Below are 19,222 nucleotides of genomic sequence, written 5' to 3'. Positions count from 1 at the left end.
CTATGAACTGAGCTTTACTGAAATCGGGTATTTTAGAAACACAAGTATCTTTCCATTCGATCTCTTCTGGTTGTATGTTCTCCCTTGTAAACACTGATTTAAAATGTTTGTTCATAATTTCCGCCATTTCAATTTCCTCTGTGTATTCAACTCCTCCTTGTCTTAATTTCTCCAAATCTTGTTTGTTTTTCAGTTTGTTGTTTACAAATCTGTAGAATAGTTTTGGTTGATCTTTACATTTTTCTATGACATCTTTTTCATATTTTCTCTTTTCCTCTCTGCACGCTTGTACATATTCATTTCTATAACAAGTATATATTTTCCATTTTTCTGGTCTTTTGTTGTTCTCCCATTTGGTCCAAGCTTTCTCTCTTTTGTCTTTTATCTCCATACAACTTTTGTTGTACCAGCATTTTACATATTCTTTTTCTTGTTTTTGTCTTGGGACATACTTTTCTACTCCTTTTTTATAGATTTTTGTCAAAATATTCCATTTCTCTTCTACTGTTGTATCTTCTTTGTGTATTCTTTCCCAGTTTTCATTTTGGAAGAATTCTCTTATTTGATCAAAGTTTGTTTTTTCATACATCAATCTTCCTTTTCTATATTGTTCATTTCTTTTCATGTATTTTTTCTCATTTAGTTCTAGTTCTATCAATATGTGGTCACTTTTGCTTATTGGTGCCTGGTATTCTATCTTTTCCACTATTTTAGGTTCTGATGTGATTATTAGGTCTAGTCTCGATGGTTCTTCTTCATTTCTATACCTAGTGTTCTCTTGGATCCATTGTGTCATTGTGTGGTCAATAATCATCTCAAGTAGAACACTTCCCAATGAGTCTTCTCCACCCTTTACGGTCATCTCTTCCCAGCATATTTCTTTGCAATTATAGTCGCCCATCATAACTATTCTTCCTCCATCTTCCATTATCTCGTTTAATGTTACTCTTGTCTCTTCTAACATGCTTTTATGTTCATTCTCTTCAATGAGGCTGTTTTTGGGGGCACGTAGTTTATTACAAACTTTCTGCTCTTCTTATCTCTATCTTCTACTTCTATCATAATCATCTCTACTCTATTCTTCCCATATGTGAGTCTCTTCACGTTTATATCCTTCTTAGTCAGGAACATAACTCCACCCCCTTCCTTTTTCACTCTGTTTCTAATCCAATAATTATATGCATTGTGTCCTATGCTGTTGGGTGGTAGTGGGCCTTTTAATTTTGTCTCAACAATTTCCATTATGTCCGGATCTTTTTCTTTCAGATATTTGTTCAGTTCATTCAGTCCTGTTATTAATCCATCTATATTTGTGTAGGATACTCTTAACTTTCTGTTATTTCCATTGTATTCTGTTTCTTTTGTGTTTCTTTTATGTTCCATTTCTTGAATTTCATATTCACTACTCTCCAGTAGAATTCTTGTTTTTCTGTCTCCGTTCTGGCCTCGTTTTTTTTTTTTTTTTCTTAGCTTCATGTCTATTCCTTATTTCCTCCTCTCTTTCCTCTTTATTCATTTCCTTTTTTATCCATACCTTTTTATATTGTTCACTTTTTGCTAGTTTCCCTGTTTTGGATAAGATATTCTCTGCCGTCGTGTGTGACCTGAATTTAATCTTAATTGGTCTGGTCTTGTCTGTACTATATTTCCCAAGCCTGAATTTCTCTTCGATTTGTTTCATTATTTCTGGCTCATCTTCCTGAACTAATTCTAGAAAATTTCTTACATTTTCATTTTCCTCTTTGGTTCTTGTGGTTCTATCTGGGTTATGTTTCTCTTCCATTCCTAATATAATTATACATTTCTTTCTATCTGCTAAGTCTCTTACTATATTCCACTTCTGTCTCATCACTTTAATAACTGTGTCTTCAGTTTGTTCTTTCATCTGCTGTTTTACTATATCATTAAATTCAATTTTGTTGTTCTCTTGATTTTTTTTTCCAACCCTGTGCTTCTTTTGCTATGGATTCTTTGTTCTCTTTATTATTATTCTTTAATTCCTCATTCTCATATTATACTTCCTTTAACTATCTTTTTAATAGTTTTATTTTTTTAGTTTCTGGTTCACCTCTAATTCTTCCAATTTTTCAATCTCTGCGCGATCTTCGTGAGTTCACCGAACCTATCCTTCCAATCTTTGACAATTTTCTCATTTATTTCTTCTAGGCTTGCTTATCGGGGAAGGTTGGCTTCCCCCCCTTATTGAATCCTTGGAAATTGTTATCTTCACCTTCCATTGTGCTGCTCTTATCTATATTTCTAATCTTTACATTTTTGTTAATCCCTTCTTCGTCACTAAATTCATCTGGCCCGCGCTTGTTTACATGGTGTCTGCCTGCCTGGACCAAGTCCTCCCCTTCCTCATTTCCTTCCATCTCCCTCAGTAATCCCCCCCCCCTTCTTCTTTTTCATCACCTTCCCACTACACCACGAGCTTTCCCCTTCCCTATAAATACAACACAGATACTTCCCTGTCGTTGTGATCCGCGAAATTCTTGGATAACTCCGGAGTCCGAACTTTGCTGCCACTTTGACCGACGTGTGTGTATTTACCTAGTTGTATTTTACGGGAAGTGGAGCTATGCTCGTGGGGTCCCGTCTTCATATCTCATTTTATCTAAACTATTTTTAAATTCATGTATTGTTTTTGCACACACCACTTTCTCATCTAACTTGTTCCAACTGTGTATTACTCTGTGAGGAAAGCTGTTCTTTTTCAAATCTCTTCTATAGCTGTCTTTTTTTATTTTCTTTCCGTGTCCTCTTGTATTTCTGTCATCCCATTTTATCAGATTCTCTCTATCAGTAATTTCCATGCCTTTCATGATTCTGTAAATAGCTATCAAATCTCCTCTCACTCTTCTTTGCTCTAGTGTCTGTAGTTCAAGTTTTTCTAATCTCTCTTCATATGATAGTTTTGAGAGTGTTGGTGCCAATTTTGTAATTGCTCTTTGTATTCTTTCAAGTTTTCTTATACATTTTTTTGTACTTGGTGACCATATCATTGCTGCATATTCCAATCTTGGTCTTATCAGGGTGATTAGGATTTTCTTCACCATTTCTTCATCCAGGTATGTAAATGCAACTTTGATTGTTCTTATTAAATTATAAGTTTCTCCAAAAATCTTATATGTTTCTCAGGTGACATATTATTCATAACAATGACTCCCAGGTCCTTCTCATTTTCTACTTTTTTTATTCCTTCTTCTCCCAATTTATATGCTCCTGTTATTCTGTTTTTGCTTTTTCCAAACTCCATTATACTACACTTTTTTGTATTGAACTCCATCTCCCACTTCCTACTCCATTCCTGTACTTTATTTAGATCTCTCTGTAGTGATTCACAATCTTCTTCAGTTTTCACTCTTTTCAGTAGTTTTGCATCATCTGCAAAGAAGCTCATATAGCTTTCAATTCCTTCATCCATATCATTAATATATATAGCAAACATTATTGGGGCCAGAACTGTTCCCTGCGGAACACCGCTTATTACTTCATGCTTAAAAGTGGCAGTTTGCTGACAAGATTGACGAGATAAACACCATATGAGGACGGAGCCTTTATAGGTACTTGAAAAAGCTGTAATAAGCGAAACGTCGTACAAATAAAGGCTCTGTCCTCATATGGTGTTTATCTCATTATTATTTCATCCCATTTTGAGTGCTGGTTTCTTATCACTACTCTCATTTTTCTTTCTTGCAAAAAGTCTTCCATCCAATTTAGTAGTTTTCCCTGTATTCCTCCTTGAGTTTCTAATTTCTTAAGCAACTTCTTATGTGGTACTTTGTCAAAAGCTTTCTTTAGGTCTAGAAATGCACAGTCCGCCCATCCATCTCTTTCGTGTATTATATCTATTAGCCTTGAATAGAAACATATTAAATTGGTGACGCATGATCGTCCTTGTCTGAATTCAAATTGCCTTGGATTTAACACTTTGTTTTTTTCTAAATATTTTACCCATCTACTTTTGATAATTCTTTCACAAATTTTTGCTATTGTACTTGTTAGAGAGACTGGTCTATAGTTGGTAGGCTCTTCTTTATTTCCTCCTTTATATATAGGTACTATATTTGCTTTTTTCCAATCTTCTGGAACGTTTCCTTCTTTCAAGAAACTGTTTAGTATGCTATGTATTTTGTCTGCCAGTTCATTCCTGCATTCTTTCAGTATCCAGTTTGCTATTTCATCTGGTCCATGCGATTTTCTGACATCAAGATTACTCAAGTGTGTTAATATTTCATTCTTTGTTACTTCTATTTCTTCCATAGGGGGGACTTTCTCTTTCCATTCGTTTTCTTCAGGTTGTATGTTCTCCCTTGTAAACACTGATTTAAAATGTTTGTTCATAATTTCCGCCATTTCCATTTCCTCAGTGTATTCAACTCCCTCTTGTCTTAATTTCTCCAAGTCTTGTTTGTTTTTCAGTTTATTGTTTACAAATCTGTAGAATAGTTTTGGTTGATCTTTACACTTTTCTATGATATCTTTTTCATATTTTCTCTTTTCCTCTCTGCACGTTTGTACATATTCATTTCTATAACAAGTATATATTTTCCATTTTTCAGGTCTTCTGTCTTTTTTCCATCTGGTCCAGGCTTTGTCTCTTTTGCCTTTTATCTCCCTACAACTTTTCTTGTACCAGCATTTTACATATTCTTTTTCTTGTTTTTGTCTTGGGACAGACTTTTCCACTCCTTTTTTGTAAATTTTTGTCAAAATATTCCATTTCTCTTCTACTGTTGTTTCTTCTTTGTATATTTCTTCCCAGTTTTCCTTTTGAAAGAATTCTCTTATTCTATCAAAGTTTGTTTTTTCATACATAATTCTTCCTTTTCTATATTGTTCATTTCTTTTCATATATTTTTCTTCATTAAGTTCCAGTTCAATCAATATGTGGTCACTTTTACTTATTGGTGTTTTATATTCAATTTTGTCCACTATTCTAGGTTCAGATGTAATTATTAGGTCTAGTCTCGATGGCTCTTCTTCATTTCTATACCTAGTGTTCTCCTGTATCCATTGTGTCATTGTATGGTCAGTAACCATCTCAAGTAGAGCGTTTCCCCATGAACCGTCTCCACCCTTTACTGTCATTTCTTCCCAGCAGATTTCTTTGCAATTAAAGTCGCCCATCATAACTATTCTTCCTCCCTCTTCCATTATCTTGTTTAATGCTATCTTTGTGTCCTCTAAAATACTTTTATGTTCACTCTCTTCCCATGAGGCTGTTTTCGGGGGCACATAATTTATCACAAACTTTCTGCTCTTCTTATCTCTGTCTTCTACTTCCATCATTATCATCTCTACTGTATTCTTTCCATATGTGACACACTTCACGTTTATATCCTTTTTAGTCAGGAACATAACTCCACCCCCTTCCTTTTTCACTCTTTTTCTAATCCAATAATTATATGCATCATGTCCTACACTGTTGGGTGGTAGTGGACCTTTTAATTTTGTTTCTACAATTCCCATTATGTCTGGTTCTTTTTCCTTCAAATAATCATTGAGCTCATTCAATCCTGTTATTAATCCATCTATATTTGTGTAAGACACTCTTAGTTTTCTGCCACTTCCATTGTGTTCTCTGTTTCCCTTTTGTTTTTCTCTTGTATGTTGACTTTCTTTAGTTTCATATTCACTACTCTCCAATAGAATCTCTCTTTTTCTGACTCCGTTCTTTTCTCGTTTTTTTCCTTAGCTTCAAGTCTTTTCTGCTTTTCTTCCTCTCTTTCCTCTTTATTCATTTCTCTTTTTATCCATACCTTTTTATATTCTTCATTTGTTGCTAGTTTCCCTGTTTTGGATAAGATATTCTCAGCCGTAGTTTGTGACCTGAATTTAATCTTAATTGGTCTGGTCTTGTCTGTACTATATTTCCCGAGCCTGAATTTCTCTTCGATTTGTTTCATTATTTCTGGTTCATCTTCCTGAACTAATTCTAGTAAATTTCTTACTTTTTCATTTTCCTCTTTGATTCTTGTGGTTCTATCTGGGTTATGTTTCTCTTCCATGCCTAATATAATTATATATTTCTTTCTGTCTGCTAAGTCTCTTACTATATTCTCCTTCTGTCTCATCACTTTAATAACTGAGTCTTCAGTTTGTTCATTCATTTGCTGTCTGATTATGTCAGTGAATGCATCTTTGCTATTTTCTTGGATTTTTTTCCAACCCTCCTTGTTCTCCTTATTATTCTCCTTTAAGACTTTATTCTCTTCTTTTACTTCTTTTAACTGTTTTTTTAATTCTTCAATTTCCTTAGTTAAGTTTTTGTTCGCCTTCTCTAGTCCTTCCAATTTTTCAACTCTCTGCAAAATGTTGTTAACGTGACCGAACTTAAATTCCCAGTGCTCGATCATCTTATCGAGTTTCTCTTCTAGTCTTGTTAATCGGGGGGGGGGGGTTGTGTCCCCCCCACCCTCTTTAAATCCCTGGAAAATATTCTCATCATCTTCTACTGTATTGCTCTTATCTATACTTCTAATCTTTACATTTTTGTTAGACATTTCATCATCGCTAAATTGGTCCGGCCCTCGTTTGTTTAGATTTCGTCTGCCTGCCTGGGCCAAGTCCTCACCTTCCTCATTTCCTTCCATTTCCCTCAGTAATCCCCCCCCCCCTTTCTTCTTTTTCATCACCTTCCCACTACACCACGAGCTTTCCCCTTCCCTATAAATACAACACAGATACTTCCCTGTCGTTGTGATCCTCGAAATTCTTGGATATCTCCGGAGTCCGAACTTTGCTGCCACTTTGACCGACGTGTATTTACCTAGTTGTATTTTATGGGAAGGGGAGCTATGCTCGTGGGGTCCTGTCTTCATATCTCATTTTATCTAAACTATTTTTAAATTCATGTATTGTTTTTGCACACACCACTTTCTCATCTAACTTGTTCCAACTGTTTATTACTCTGTGAGGAAAGCTGTTCTTTTTCAAGTCTCTTCTATAGCTGTCTTTTTCTTTTTCTTTCCATGTCCTCTTGTATTTCTGTTATCCCATTTTATCAGATTCTCTCTATCAGTAATTTCTATGCCTTTCATGATTCTGTAAATAGCTATCAAATTTCCTCTCTTCTTTGCTCTAGTGTCTGTAGTTCAAGTTTTTCTAGTCTCTCTTGTTATGATAGTTTTGAGAGTGTTGGTGCCAGTTTTGTAATTGCTCTTTGTATTCTTTCAAGTTTTCTTATACATTTTTTTGTACTTGGTGACCATATCGTTGCTGCATATTCCAATCTTGGTCTTATCAGGGTGATTAGGATTTTCTTCACCATTTCTTCATCCAGGTATGTAAATGCCACTTTGATTGTTCTTATTAAATTATAGGTTTCTCCAGGTCCTTTTCATTTTCTACTTTTTTATTCCTTCTTCTCCCATTTTATATGCTCCTGTTATTCTGTTTTTGCTTTTTTCAAATTCCATTATACTACACTTTTTTGTATTGAACTCCATCTCCCACTTCCTACTCCATTCCTGTACTATATTTAGATCTCTCTGTAGTGATTCACAATCTTCTTCAGTTTTCACTCTTTTCAGTAGTTTTGCATCATCTGCAAAGAAGCTCATATAGCTTTCTATTCCTTCATCCATATCATTAATATATATAGCAAACATTATTGGGGCCAGTACTGTTTCCTGCGGAACACCGCTTATTACTTCATCCCATTTTTAGTGCTGGTTTCTTATCACTACTCTCATTTTTCTTTCTTGCAAAAAGTCTTCCATCCAATTAAGTAGTTTTCCCTGTATTCCTCCTTGAGTTTCTAATTACTTAAGCAACTTCTTATGTGGTACTTTGTTAAAAGCTTTCTTTATGTCTAGAAATGCACAGTCCGCCCATGCATCTCTTTCTTGTATTATATCTATTAGCCTTGAATAGAAACATATTAAATTGGTGACGCATGATCGTCCTTGTCTGAATCCAAATTGCCTTGGATTTAACACTTTGTTTTTTTCTAAATATTTTACCCATCTACTTTTGATAATTCTTTCACAAACTTTTGCTATTGTACTTGTTAGAGAGACTGGTCTATAGTTTGTAGGTTCTTCTTTATTTCCTCCTTTATATATAGGTATTATATTTGCTTTTTTCCAATCTTCTGGAACTTTTCGTTCTTTCAAGGAACTGTTTAGTATGCTATGTATTTTGTCTGGCAGTTCATTCCTGCATTCTTTCAGAATCCAGTTTGCTATATCATCTGGTCCATGCGATTTTCTGACATCAAGATTACTCAAGTGTGTCAATATTTCATTCTTTGTTACTTCTATTTCTTCCATAGGGGGGACTTTCTCTTTCCATTCAATCTCTTCAGGTTGTATGTTCTCCCTTGTAAACACTGATTTAAAATGTTTGTTCATAATTTCCGCCATTTCCATTTCCTCAGTGTATTCAACTCCCTCTTGTCTTAATTTCTCCAAGTCTTCTTTGTTTTTCAGTTTATTGTTTACAAATCTGTAGAATAGTTTTGGTTGATCTTTACACTTTTCTATGACATCTTTTTCATATTTTCTCTTTTCCTCTCTGCACGTTTATACATATTCATTTCTATAACCGGTATATATTTTCCATTTTTCAGGTCTTCTGTCTTTTTTCCATCTGGTCCAGGCTTTGTCTCTTTTGTCTTTTATCTCCCTACAACTTTTGTTGTACCAGCATTTTACATATTCTTTTTCTTTTTTTTTGTCTTGGGACATACTTTTCCACTCCTTTTTTGTAAATTTTTGTCAAAATATTCCATTTCTCTTCCACTGTTGTTTCTTCTTTGTATATTTCTTCCCAGTTTTCTTGTTGAAAGAATTCTCTTATTTTATCAAAGTTTGTTTTTTCATACATCATTCTTCCTTTTCTATATTGCTCATTTCTTTTCATATATTTTTCTTCATTAAGTTCCAGTTCAATCAATATGTGGTCACTTTTACTTATTGGTGTTTTATATTCAATCTTGTCCACTATTCTAGGTTCAGATGTAATTATTAAGTCTAGTCTCGATGGTTCTTCTTCATTTCTATACCTGGTGTTCTCCTGTATCCATTGTGTCATTGTATGGTCAGTAATCATCTCAAGTAGAGCGTTTCCCCATGAACCGTCTCCACCCTTTACTGTCATTTCTTCCCAGCAGATTTCTTTGCAATTAAAGTCGCCCATTATAACTATTCTTGTGAGAATAAACACCTTGTGAGATCGAAACCTTTATTGGTACTACGTTTCGCTTGTTACAGCTTTTTCAAGTACAGACATGACACACACTCTGAGCACATATAAGCCAACAGTGTGTGTCATGTCTGTACTTGAAAAAGGTGTAACAAGCGAAACGTAGTACCAATAAAGGTTTCGATCTCACAAGGTGTTTATTCTCACAGTCTTGTCGGCTTTTGCCATTGTGATTCATAACTATTCTTCCTCCATCTTCCATTATTTTATTTAATGTTATCTTTGTGTCCTCTAACATATTTTTATGTTCACTCTCCTCCCATGAGGCTGTTTTCGGAGGTACATAATTTATCACAAATTTTGTGCTCTTCTTATCTCTGTCTTCCACTTCTATCATAATCATCTCTACTGTATTCTTTCCATATATGACACCCTTCACGTTTATATCCTTCTTAGTCAGGAACATAACTCCACCCCCTTGCTTTTTCTCTCTGTTTTTATCCAATAATTATATGCATCATGTCCTACACTGTTGGGTGGTAGTGGGCCTTTTAATTTTGTTTCTACAATTCCCATTATGTCCGGTTCTTTTTCTTTCAAATAATCATTCAGCTCATTCAATCCTGTTATTAATCCATCTATATTTGTGTAAGACACTCTTAGTTTTCTGTCACTTCCATTGTGTTCTCTGTTTCCCTTTTGTTTTTCTCTTGTATGTCGAACTGCCTTAGTTTCATATTCACTACTCTCCAATAGAATCTCTCTTTCTCTGACTCCGTTCTGTTCTCGTTTTTTGTCTTAGCTTCAAGTCTTTTCTGCTTTTCTTCCTCTCTTTCCTCTTTATTCATTTCCCTTTTTATCCATATCTTTTTATATTGTTCACTTGTTGCTAGTTTCCCTGTTTTGGATAAGATATTCTCTGCCGTCGTTTGTGACCTGAATTTAATCTTAATTGGTCTGGTCTTATCTTTACTATACTTTCCGAGCCTGAATTTTTCCTCAATTTCCTTTATAATTTCTGGTTCATCTTCCTGAACTAATTTTAGTAAACTGCTTACTTTTTCATTTTCCTCATTGGTTCTTGAGGTTCTATCTGGGTTATGTTTCTCTTCCATTCCTAATATAATTATACATTTCTTTTTGTCAGCTAAGTCTCTTACTATATTCTCCTTCTGTCTCATCACTTTGATAACTGAGTCTTCAGTTTGTTCTCTCATTTGCTGTTTAATTATATCAGTAAATGCAACTTTACTGTTTTCTTTTATCGACTTCCATCCCTCTCTGTTTTCTTTACTATTCCTCTTCAATTCCTCATTCTCCACCTTTACTTCTTTTAACTGTCTTTTCAGGTTTTCTATTTCATCAGTTAAGTTTTTGTTCGCCTTCTCTAGTTCTTCCAATTTTTCAACCCTCCGTATAATATTATTAACATGACCGAACCTACGCTCCAAGTCCTCGATCATCTTATCGACCTTCTCTTCTAGTCTTGTCAGTCTTGTTGTGCCCCCCCCCACCCTCTTTAAATCCCTGGAAAATATTCTCATCACTTTCTACTGTAATGATCTTATCTATACTTCTAATCTTTACATTTTTATTAGACATTTCATCGTCGTCGGGGGGCTGTTTGTTTACCTTTCGCCTGTCTGTCTGGGCCAAGTCTACTCCTTCCTCATTTCCTTCCATTTCCCTCAGTAATCCCTCCCCTTCTCCTCTTTCCCTACTTTCCTACTACCCCACGAGCAATTTCCCCCCCACCCTGTAAATACAATAGGCACTTCTCTTTGCGTTGGGATCCACAATACTTCAATTTTCTTCAGAACGTCTTCTAAGCCGTCCGTTCGTTGAAGTGTATTTACCTAGTTGTATTTACCTAGTTGTATTTTACGGGAAGGGGAGCTATGCTCGTGGGGTCCCGTCTTCATATCTCATTTTATCTAAACTATTTTTAAATTCATGTATTGTTTTTGCACACACCACTTTCTCATCTAACTTGTTCCAACTGTCTATTACTCTGAGGAAAGCTGTTCTTTTTCAAATCTCTTCTATAGCTGTCTTTTTTTATTTTCTTTCCGTGTCCTCTTGTATTTCTGTCATCCCATTTTATCAGATTCTCTCTATCAGTAATTTCTATGCCTTTCATGATTCTGTAAATAGCTATCAAATCTCCTCTCTCTCTTCTTTGCTCTAGTGTCTGTAGTTTAAGTTTTTGTAGTCTCTCTTCATATGATAGTTTTGAGAGTGTTGGTGCCAGTTTTGTAATTGCTCTTTGTATTCTTTCTAGTTTTTTTATACATTTTTTTGTACTTGGTGACCATTGTTGCTGCATATTCCAATCTTGGTCTTATCAGGGTGATTAGGATTTTCTTCACCATTTCTTCATCCAGGTATGTAAATGCCACTTTGATTGTTCTTATTAAATTATAAGTTTCTCCAAAAATCTTATTTATATGTTTCTCAGGTGATATATTATTCATAACAATGACTCCCAGGTCCTTCTCATTTTCTACTTTTTTTATTCCTTCTTCTCCCAAATTATATGATCCTGTTATTCTGTTTTTGCTTTTTCCAAACTCCATTATACTACACTTTTTTGTATTGAACTCCATCTCCCACTTCCTACTCCATTCTTGTACTTTATTTAGATCTCTCTGTAGTGATTCACAATCTTCTTCAGTTTTCACTCTTTTCAGTAGTTTTGCATCATCTGCAAAGAAGCTCATATAGCTTTCAATTCCTTCATCCATATCATTAATATATATAGCAAACATTATTGGGGCCAGAAGTGTTCCCTGCGGGACACCGCTTATTACTTCATTCCATGTTGAGTGCTGATCTCTTATCACTACTCTCATTTTTCTTTCTTGCAAAAAGTCTTCCATCCAATTTAGCAATTTACCTTGTATTCCTCCTTCATATTCTAATTTCTTAAGCAACTTCTTATGTGGTACTTTGTCAAAAGCTTTTTTTAGGTCTAGAAATGCACAATCAGCCCATCCATCTCTTTCTTGTATTATATCTATTAGCCTTGAATAGAAACATATTAAATTGGTGACGCATGATCGTCCTTGTCTGAATCCAAATTGTCTTGGATTTAGTACGTTGTTTTTTTCCAAGTATTTTACCCATCTACTTTTGATAATTCTTTCACATATTTTTGCTATTGTACTTGTTAGAGAGACTGGTCTATAGTTGGTAGGTTCTTCTTTATTTCCTCCTTTATATATAGGTACTATATTTGCTTTTTTCCAATCTTCTGGAACTTTTCCTTCTTTTAAGGAACTGCTTATTATGCTATGTATTTTGTCTGCCAGTTCATTCCTGCATTCTTTCAGAATCCAGTTTGCTATTTCATCTGGCCCATGCGATTTTCTGACATCAAAATTACCCAAGTGTGTCAATATTTCATTCTTTGTTACTTCTATTTCTTCCATAGGGGGGACTTTTTCTTTCCACTCAATCTCTTCAGGTTGTATATTTTCCCTTGTAAACACTGATTTAAAATGTTTGTTCATAATTTCTGCCATTTCCATTTCCTCAGTGTATTCAACTCCTCCTTGTCTTAATTTCTCCAAGTCTTGTTTGGTTTTCAGTTTATTGTTTACAAATCTGTAGAATAGTTTTGGTTGATCTTTACACTTTTCTATAACATCTTTTTCATATTTTCTTTTTTCCTCTCTGCACTTTTGTACATATTCATTTCTATAACCAGTATATATTTTCCATTTTTCAGGTCTTCTGTCTTTTTTCCATCTGGTCCAGGCTTTGTCTCTTTTGTCTTTTAACTCCCTACAACTTTTGTTGTAGCAGCATTTTACATATTCTTTTTCTTGTTTTTGTCTTGGGACATACTTTTCCACTCCTTTTTTGTAAATTTTTGTCAAAATATTCCATTTCTCTTCCACTGATGTTTCTTCTTTGTATATTTCTTCCCAGTTTTCTTGTTGAAAGAATTCTCTTATTTTATCAAAGTTTGTTTTTTCATACATCATTCTTCCTTTTCTATATTGTTCATTTCTTTTCATATATTTTTCTTCATTAAGTTCCAGTTCAATCAATATGTGGTCACTTTTACCTATTGGTGTTTTATATTCAATCTTGTCCACTATTCTAGGTTCAGATGTAATTATTAAGTCTAGCCTCGATGGTTCTTCTTCATTTCTATACCTAGTGTTCTCTTGTATCCATTGTGTCATTGAATGGTCAGTAATCATCTCAAGTAGAGCATTTCCCCATGAGTCATCACCACTCTTTACTGTCATTTCTTCCCAGCAGATTTCTTTGCAATTAAAGTCGCCCATCATAACTATTCTTCCTCCGTCTTCCATTATTTTAGTTAATGCTATCTTTGTGTCCTCTAACATACTTTTATGTTCACTCTCCTCCCATGAGGCTGTTTTCGGAGGCACATAATTGATCACAAATTTTCTTCTCTTCTTATCTCCGTCTTCCACTTCTATCATAATCATCTCTACTGTATTCTTTCCATATATGACACCCTTCACGTTTATATCCTTCTTAGTCAGGAACATAACTCCACCCCCTTGCTTTTTCTCTCTGTTTTTATCCAATAATTATATGCATCATGTCCTACACTGTTGGGTGGTAGTGGGCCTTTTAATTTTGTTTCTACAATTCCCATTATGTCCGGTTCTTTTTCTTTCAAATAATCATTCAGCTCATTCAATCCTGTTATTAATCCATCTATATTTGTGTAAGACACTCTTAGTTTTCTGTCACTTCCATTGTGTTCTCTGTTTCCCTTTTGTTTTTCTCTTGTATGTCGAACTGCCTTAGTTTCATATTCACTACTCTCCAATAGAATCTCTCTTTCTCTGACTCCGTTCTGTTCTCGTTTTTTGTCTTAGCTTCAAGTCTTTTCTGCTTTTCTTCCTCTCTTTCCTCTTTATTCATTTCCCTTTTTATCCATATCTTTTTATATTGTTCACTTGTTGCTAGTTTCCCTGTTTTGGATAAGATATTGTCTGCCGTCCTTTGTGACCTGAATTTAATCTTAATTGGTCTGGTCTTATCTTTACTATACTTTCCGAGCCTGAATTTTTCCTCAATTTCCTTTATAATTTCTGGTTCATCTTCCTGAACTAATTTTAGTAAACTGCTTACTTTTTCATTTTCCTCATTGGTTCTTGAGGTTCTATCTGGGTTATGTTTCTCTTCCATTCCTAATATAATTATACATTTCTTTTTGTCAGCTAAGTCTCCTACTATATTCTCCTTCTGTCTCATCACTTTAATAACTGAGTCTTCAGTTTGTTCTCTCATTTGCTGTTTAATTATATCAGTAAATGCAACTTTACTGTTTTCTTTTATCGACTTCCATCCCTCTCTGTTTTCTTTACTATTCCTCTTCAATTCCTCATTCTCCACCTTTACTTCTTTTAACTGTCTTTTCAGGTTTTCTATTTCATCAGTTAAGTTTTTGTTCGCCTTCTCTAGTTCTTCCAATTTTTCAACCCTCCGTATAATATTATTAACATGACCGAACCTACGCTCCAAGTCCTCGATCATCTTATCGACCTTCTCTTCTAGTCTTGTCAGTCGGGGGGGTGGGGGTGGGGGTGGGTTGTGCCCCCCCCCCACCCTCTTTAAATCCCTGGAAAATATTCTCATCACTTTCTACTGTAATGCTCTTATCTATACTTCTAATCTTTACATTTTTATTAGACATTTCATCGTCGTCGGGGGGCTGTTTGTTTACCTTTCGCCTGTCTGTCTGGGCCAAGTCTACTCCTTCCTCATTTCCTTCCATTTCCCTCAGTAATCCCTCCCCTTCTCCTCTTTCCCTACTTTCCTACTACCCCACGAGCAATTTCCCCCCACCCTGTAAATACAATAGGCACTTCTCTTTGCGTTGGGATCCACAATACTTCAATTTTCTTCAGAACGTCTTCTAAGCCGTCCGTTCGTTGAAGTGTGTGTGTGTGTGTGTGTATGTATATATATATATATATATGTATGTATGTATGTATGTATATATATATTCACCATCTCTGCAAACCAAATGTAGAATGCCTTTATTCTTGGGCTCATTCCTCATGAAGTTGTAAATGTTACTGGAGTGACTACCACTTCTACTACAGAACTGCTGTAATCAACATAGGAATTTGCAAAGAACGAACATTATTACCTCATCTATCTCTTCTCTTGAATCCAGGTTTCTTATCAACAAGGGACGATGTTGTACCAGGCAACTTTGGGCTCAAGGACCAGACAATGGCACTGCGCTGGGTACAACGACACATTGCACACTTTGGCGGAGATCCTCTCAAGGTCACCCTTTTTGGGGAGAGCGCAGGCGGGGCATCTGTCCATCTCCATATCCTCTCACCTGTGTCTGCAGGTGCGTGAGTAGAGTTCTTCATCGTGTATGGGCTATGTGTTGTGGTGTATTGGTCTTCATTGTTATGATGGGGATCATGTGTGAAATATATCATCATGTATATCCTTATACACACATACACACGCACACACACGTCTGTCGGAATGGCAGCGAAGTTCGGGCTCCGGAGTTATCCAAGAATTTCGAGGATCACAACGACAAGGAAGTACCTGTGTTGTATTAATAGGAAAGGGAAAAGCTCGTGGTGTAGTGGGAAGGTGAAGAAAAAGGAGAAGGGGAGGGATTACTGAGGAAAATGGAAGGAAGTGAGGAAGGGGACGAATGGGCCCAGGATCTTTGGAGAGGCGTAAACAAACGGGGACAGAATATACAGACGAACAACAAGGAAGTAGAGGTGTGAATAGCAGAAATATAGATAATAACAGCACATTGGAAAGAGATGATAACTGCTTTTATGGATTTAAAGAGGGAGGAGGGGACAATCTCCCCCGACTAGTAAATCTAGAGGAGAAACTAGAAAAAAAAACGAAGAATGGAAGGTTAGGTTTGACCAAATAACTCCTCTAGTTGCCGAGAAAGTTGATAAACAGAAAGAACTAAGAAAAGATAATCAAAATCTAACTAAAGAAGTAGAATTAAAAAGACAGTTAAGATAAGTAAAAGAAAAGAATGAGGAATTAAAGAGGAATAATAAAGAAAATAAAGAGTTTATAACAAAAGAAGTAAGTGGTTGGAAAAAGGTACAGGAGAATAACAAAAAATTGAATTTAGAGATATAGCAAAACAACAGATGAAGGAACAAACTAAAGGCACAGTTATTAAAGTGATGAGAGAGAAGGAGAATATAGTAAGAGACTTAGCAGATAAAAAGAAATGTATAATTATATTAGGAATGAAAGAAAAGAATAATCTAAATAGGACTACATGAATAAAAGAGGAAAAGGAAAATATAAATAGTATATTAGAAGTAGTTCAAGAAGATGAACCAGAAATAGGGAAACAAATAGAAGACATGTATAGGCTCGAGAAATGCAATACTAATAAGACCAGACCAATTAAGGTTAAATTCAGGTTACAAATTACAGCAGAAAATATCTTAGCAAAAACAGGGAAATTAGCAGACAGTGAGCAATTTAAACAGGTATGGTAAAAACAGAAATGAATAAAGAGGAAAGAGAGGATGAGAAAGCAAAAATACTAGAAGCTAAGGAAAAAAACGAGAAAAGAACAGAGACAGAAAAAGATAAATTCTATTGTAGAGTAGTGAATATGAAAGTGAAGAAGTGGTTCATAGCAGAGAAAAATGGAAGGGAAACCGAAAACACGATGGGAGTAGCAGAAAATTAAAAGTGTCTTATACAAATATAGATGGATTAATAACAGACTTGGACGAACTGAATGATTACCTGAAGGAAAAGAACCGGACATAATGGGAATTGTAGAGACAAAATTGAAAGCTCCACTACATGGTGCATATAATTGTTGGATTAGAAACAGAGAGGTAAAACAAGGGGGTGGAGTTATATTCCTGACTAAGAAGGATATAAATGTGAGGAATGTCACATATGGAAAGAATAGTGTAGAGATGATTACGATGGAAGTGGAGGACAAGGATAAGAAGAGCAGGAAGTTTGTAGTAAATCATGTGCCTCCTAAAAGAGAGAGCACATAAAAATATGTTAGAAGACACCAAGATATCACTAAGATAAGGGGAGGTGGAGGACGAATAGTTATAACGGGTGACTTTAACTGTAAAGAAATCTGCTGGGAAGAGATGAGTGCAGGGTGGAGATGACCTATGGGGAAATGTATTACTTGAAATGATTATAGAACATGCAATGACACAATAGATACAAAAGAATACTAGGTATAGAAATGAGGAAGAACCATCGAGACTGGACCTAATGATCACATCAGAACCCGAAATAATGGACAAGATCGAATAGAATACACCAATAAGTAAAAGTGACCACATATAGGTTGAACTGGAACTAAATGAGGAAAAATACATGAGAAAAAAAAAGCAAACAGTATAGAAAGGGAAGATTGATGTATGAAAAAACAAACTTTGACAAAATGAAAGAACTCTTTCAAAAAACTAACTGGGAAAGAATACACAAGGAGGAAACAACAATAGAAGAGAAATGAAATATTTTGACAAAAATTTATAAAGAGGGAGTGGAAAAGTATGTCGCAAGACAAAAGCAAGAAAAAGTATATGTAAAGTGCTGGTACAACAAAAGATGTAGGGAGTTAAAAGTCAAAAGAGATAAAGCTTGGATAAAATGGAAAAAAGACAAAAGACCTGAAAAATGGAAAATATATATTAGTTATAGAAATGATTATGTACAAGTATGCAGAGAAGAAAAGATAAAATACGCAAAAGATCTCATAGAAAAATGTAAAGATCAACCAAAATTATTTTACAGATTTGTAAACAACAAACTGAAAAACAAACAAGAATTAGATCAACTACAACAAGGAGGAGTCAAATACACAGAGGAAATAGAAATGGCAGAAATTATGAATAATCATTTTAAATTGGTGTTTACAAGGAAGAACTTACAACCTAGAGATATCGAATGGGAGGAGATTTTGAAAGAATGCAGGAATGAACAAACAGGCAAAATACAGAGCCTAATAAACAGTTTATTGAAAGAGGGAAAAGTTTCAAATGGTTGGAAAAGAGCAAATATAGTACCTATATATAAAGGAGGAAACAAGGATACCCTACTAACTATAGACCAGTCTCTCTTACAAGTACGATAGCTAAAATCTGTGAAAGAATTATCAAAAGTAGATGGGTAAAGCATTTGGAAAAAACAACAGCATACTAAATCCAAGACAATTTGAATTTAGACAAGGACGATCATGCGTTACAAACTTAACGTGTTTCTTTTCAAAGCTAATAGATGTAATACAAGAAAAAGTTGGATGGGCTGATTGTGCATTTCTAGACCTGAAAAAATCTTTTGATAAGGTGGCACATAAGAAGCTGTTAAGAAATTAGAAACTGCAGGAGTAATACAGGAGAAACTTCTGAAGTGGATGGAAGACTTCTTGCATGAAAGAAAAATGAGAGTGGTGATAAGAGACAAACACTCTAATCGGGATGAAGTGATAAGTGGTGCTCCACAAGGAACAGTTTTGACCCCAGTAATGTTTGCTATATATATTAATGATATAAATGAAGGAATTGAAAGTTATATGAGCTTCTTTGGAGATGCAAAATTGTTGAAAAAGTGAACACTGAAGAAGATTGTGAGTCGCTACAGAGTGATCTCAATAATGTATGGAATTAGAGTAGGAAGTGGGAGATGGAATTCAATACTAAGAAGTGTAGTATAATGGAATTTGGAAGAAGCAAAAAAAGAACAGTGGGATCATATGAATTAGGAGAAAAAGAAAAAAAAATGTAGAAAATGAGAAGGACCTGGGAGTCATTATAATGAATAATATGTCCCCTGAGAAGCATATAAACAAAGTTTTTGGAGAAACTTATAATATAATATGAACAATCAAAGTGGCTTTTACATACCTGGACGAAGAAATGGTGAAGAAAATACTAGTTACCTTGATAAGACCAAGATTGGAATATGAAGCAACGATGTGGTCACCAAGTACAAAAAAATATATATAACAAAACTTAAAAGATTACAAAGAGCAATTACAAAATTAGCGCTAACACTCTCAGAACTATCATATGAAGAG

At 34.9% G+C, this 19,222-nt stretch overlaps 1 protein-coding gene across 1 annotated transcript in view; it reads left to right on the top strand.

Annotated features, from left to right (window-relative positions):
- Positions 1-19,222, top strand: part of LOC143032231 (pyrethroid hydrolase Ces2a-like) — a 261,996-nt gene that overhangs the window by 111,591 nt on the left and 131,183 nt on the right. Inside the window, exon 4 of the mRNA XM_076196699.1 lies at positions 15,326-15,511. Coding sequence (XP_076052814.1) covers positions 15,326-15,511 — 186 coding nt within the window. The remainder of the gene's footprint in view (positions 1-15,325; positions 15,512-19,222) is intronic.

The sequence above is a fragment of the Oratosquilla oratoria genome, chromosome 13 (genome assembly GCF_046742065.1).
Source record: "Oratosquilla oratoria isolate Oo_2021 chromosome 13, ASM4674206v1, whole genome shotgun sequence".
In the NCBI taxonomy this organism is placed as follows: domain Eukaryota; kingdom Metazoa; phylum Arthropoda; class Malacostraca; order Stomatopoda; family Squillidae; genus Oratosquilla; species Oratosquilla oratoria.
This window is presented reverse-complemented; position numbering and strand designations above follow the sequence as displayed.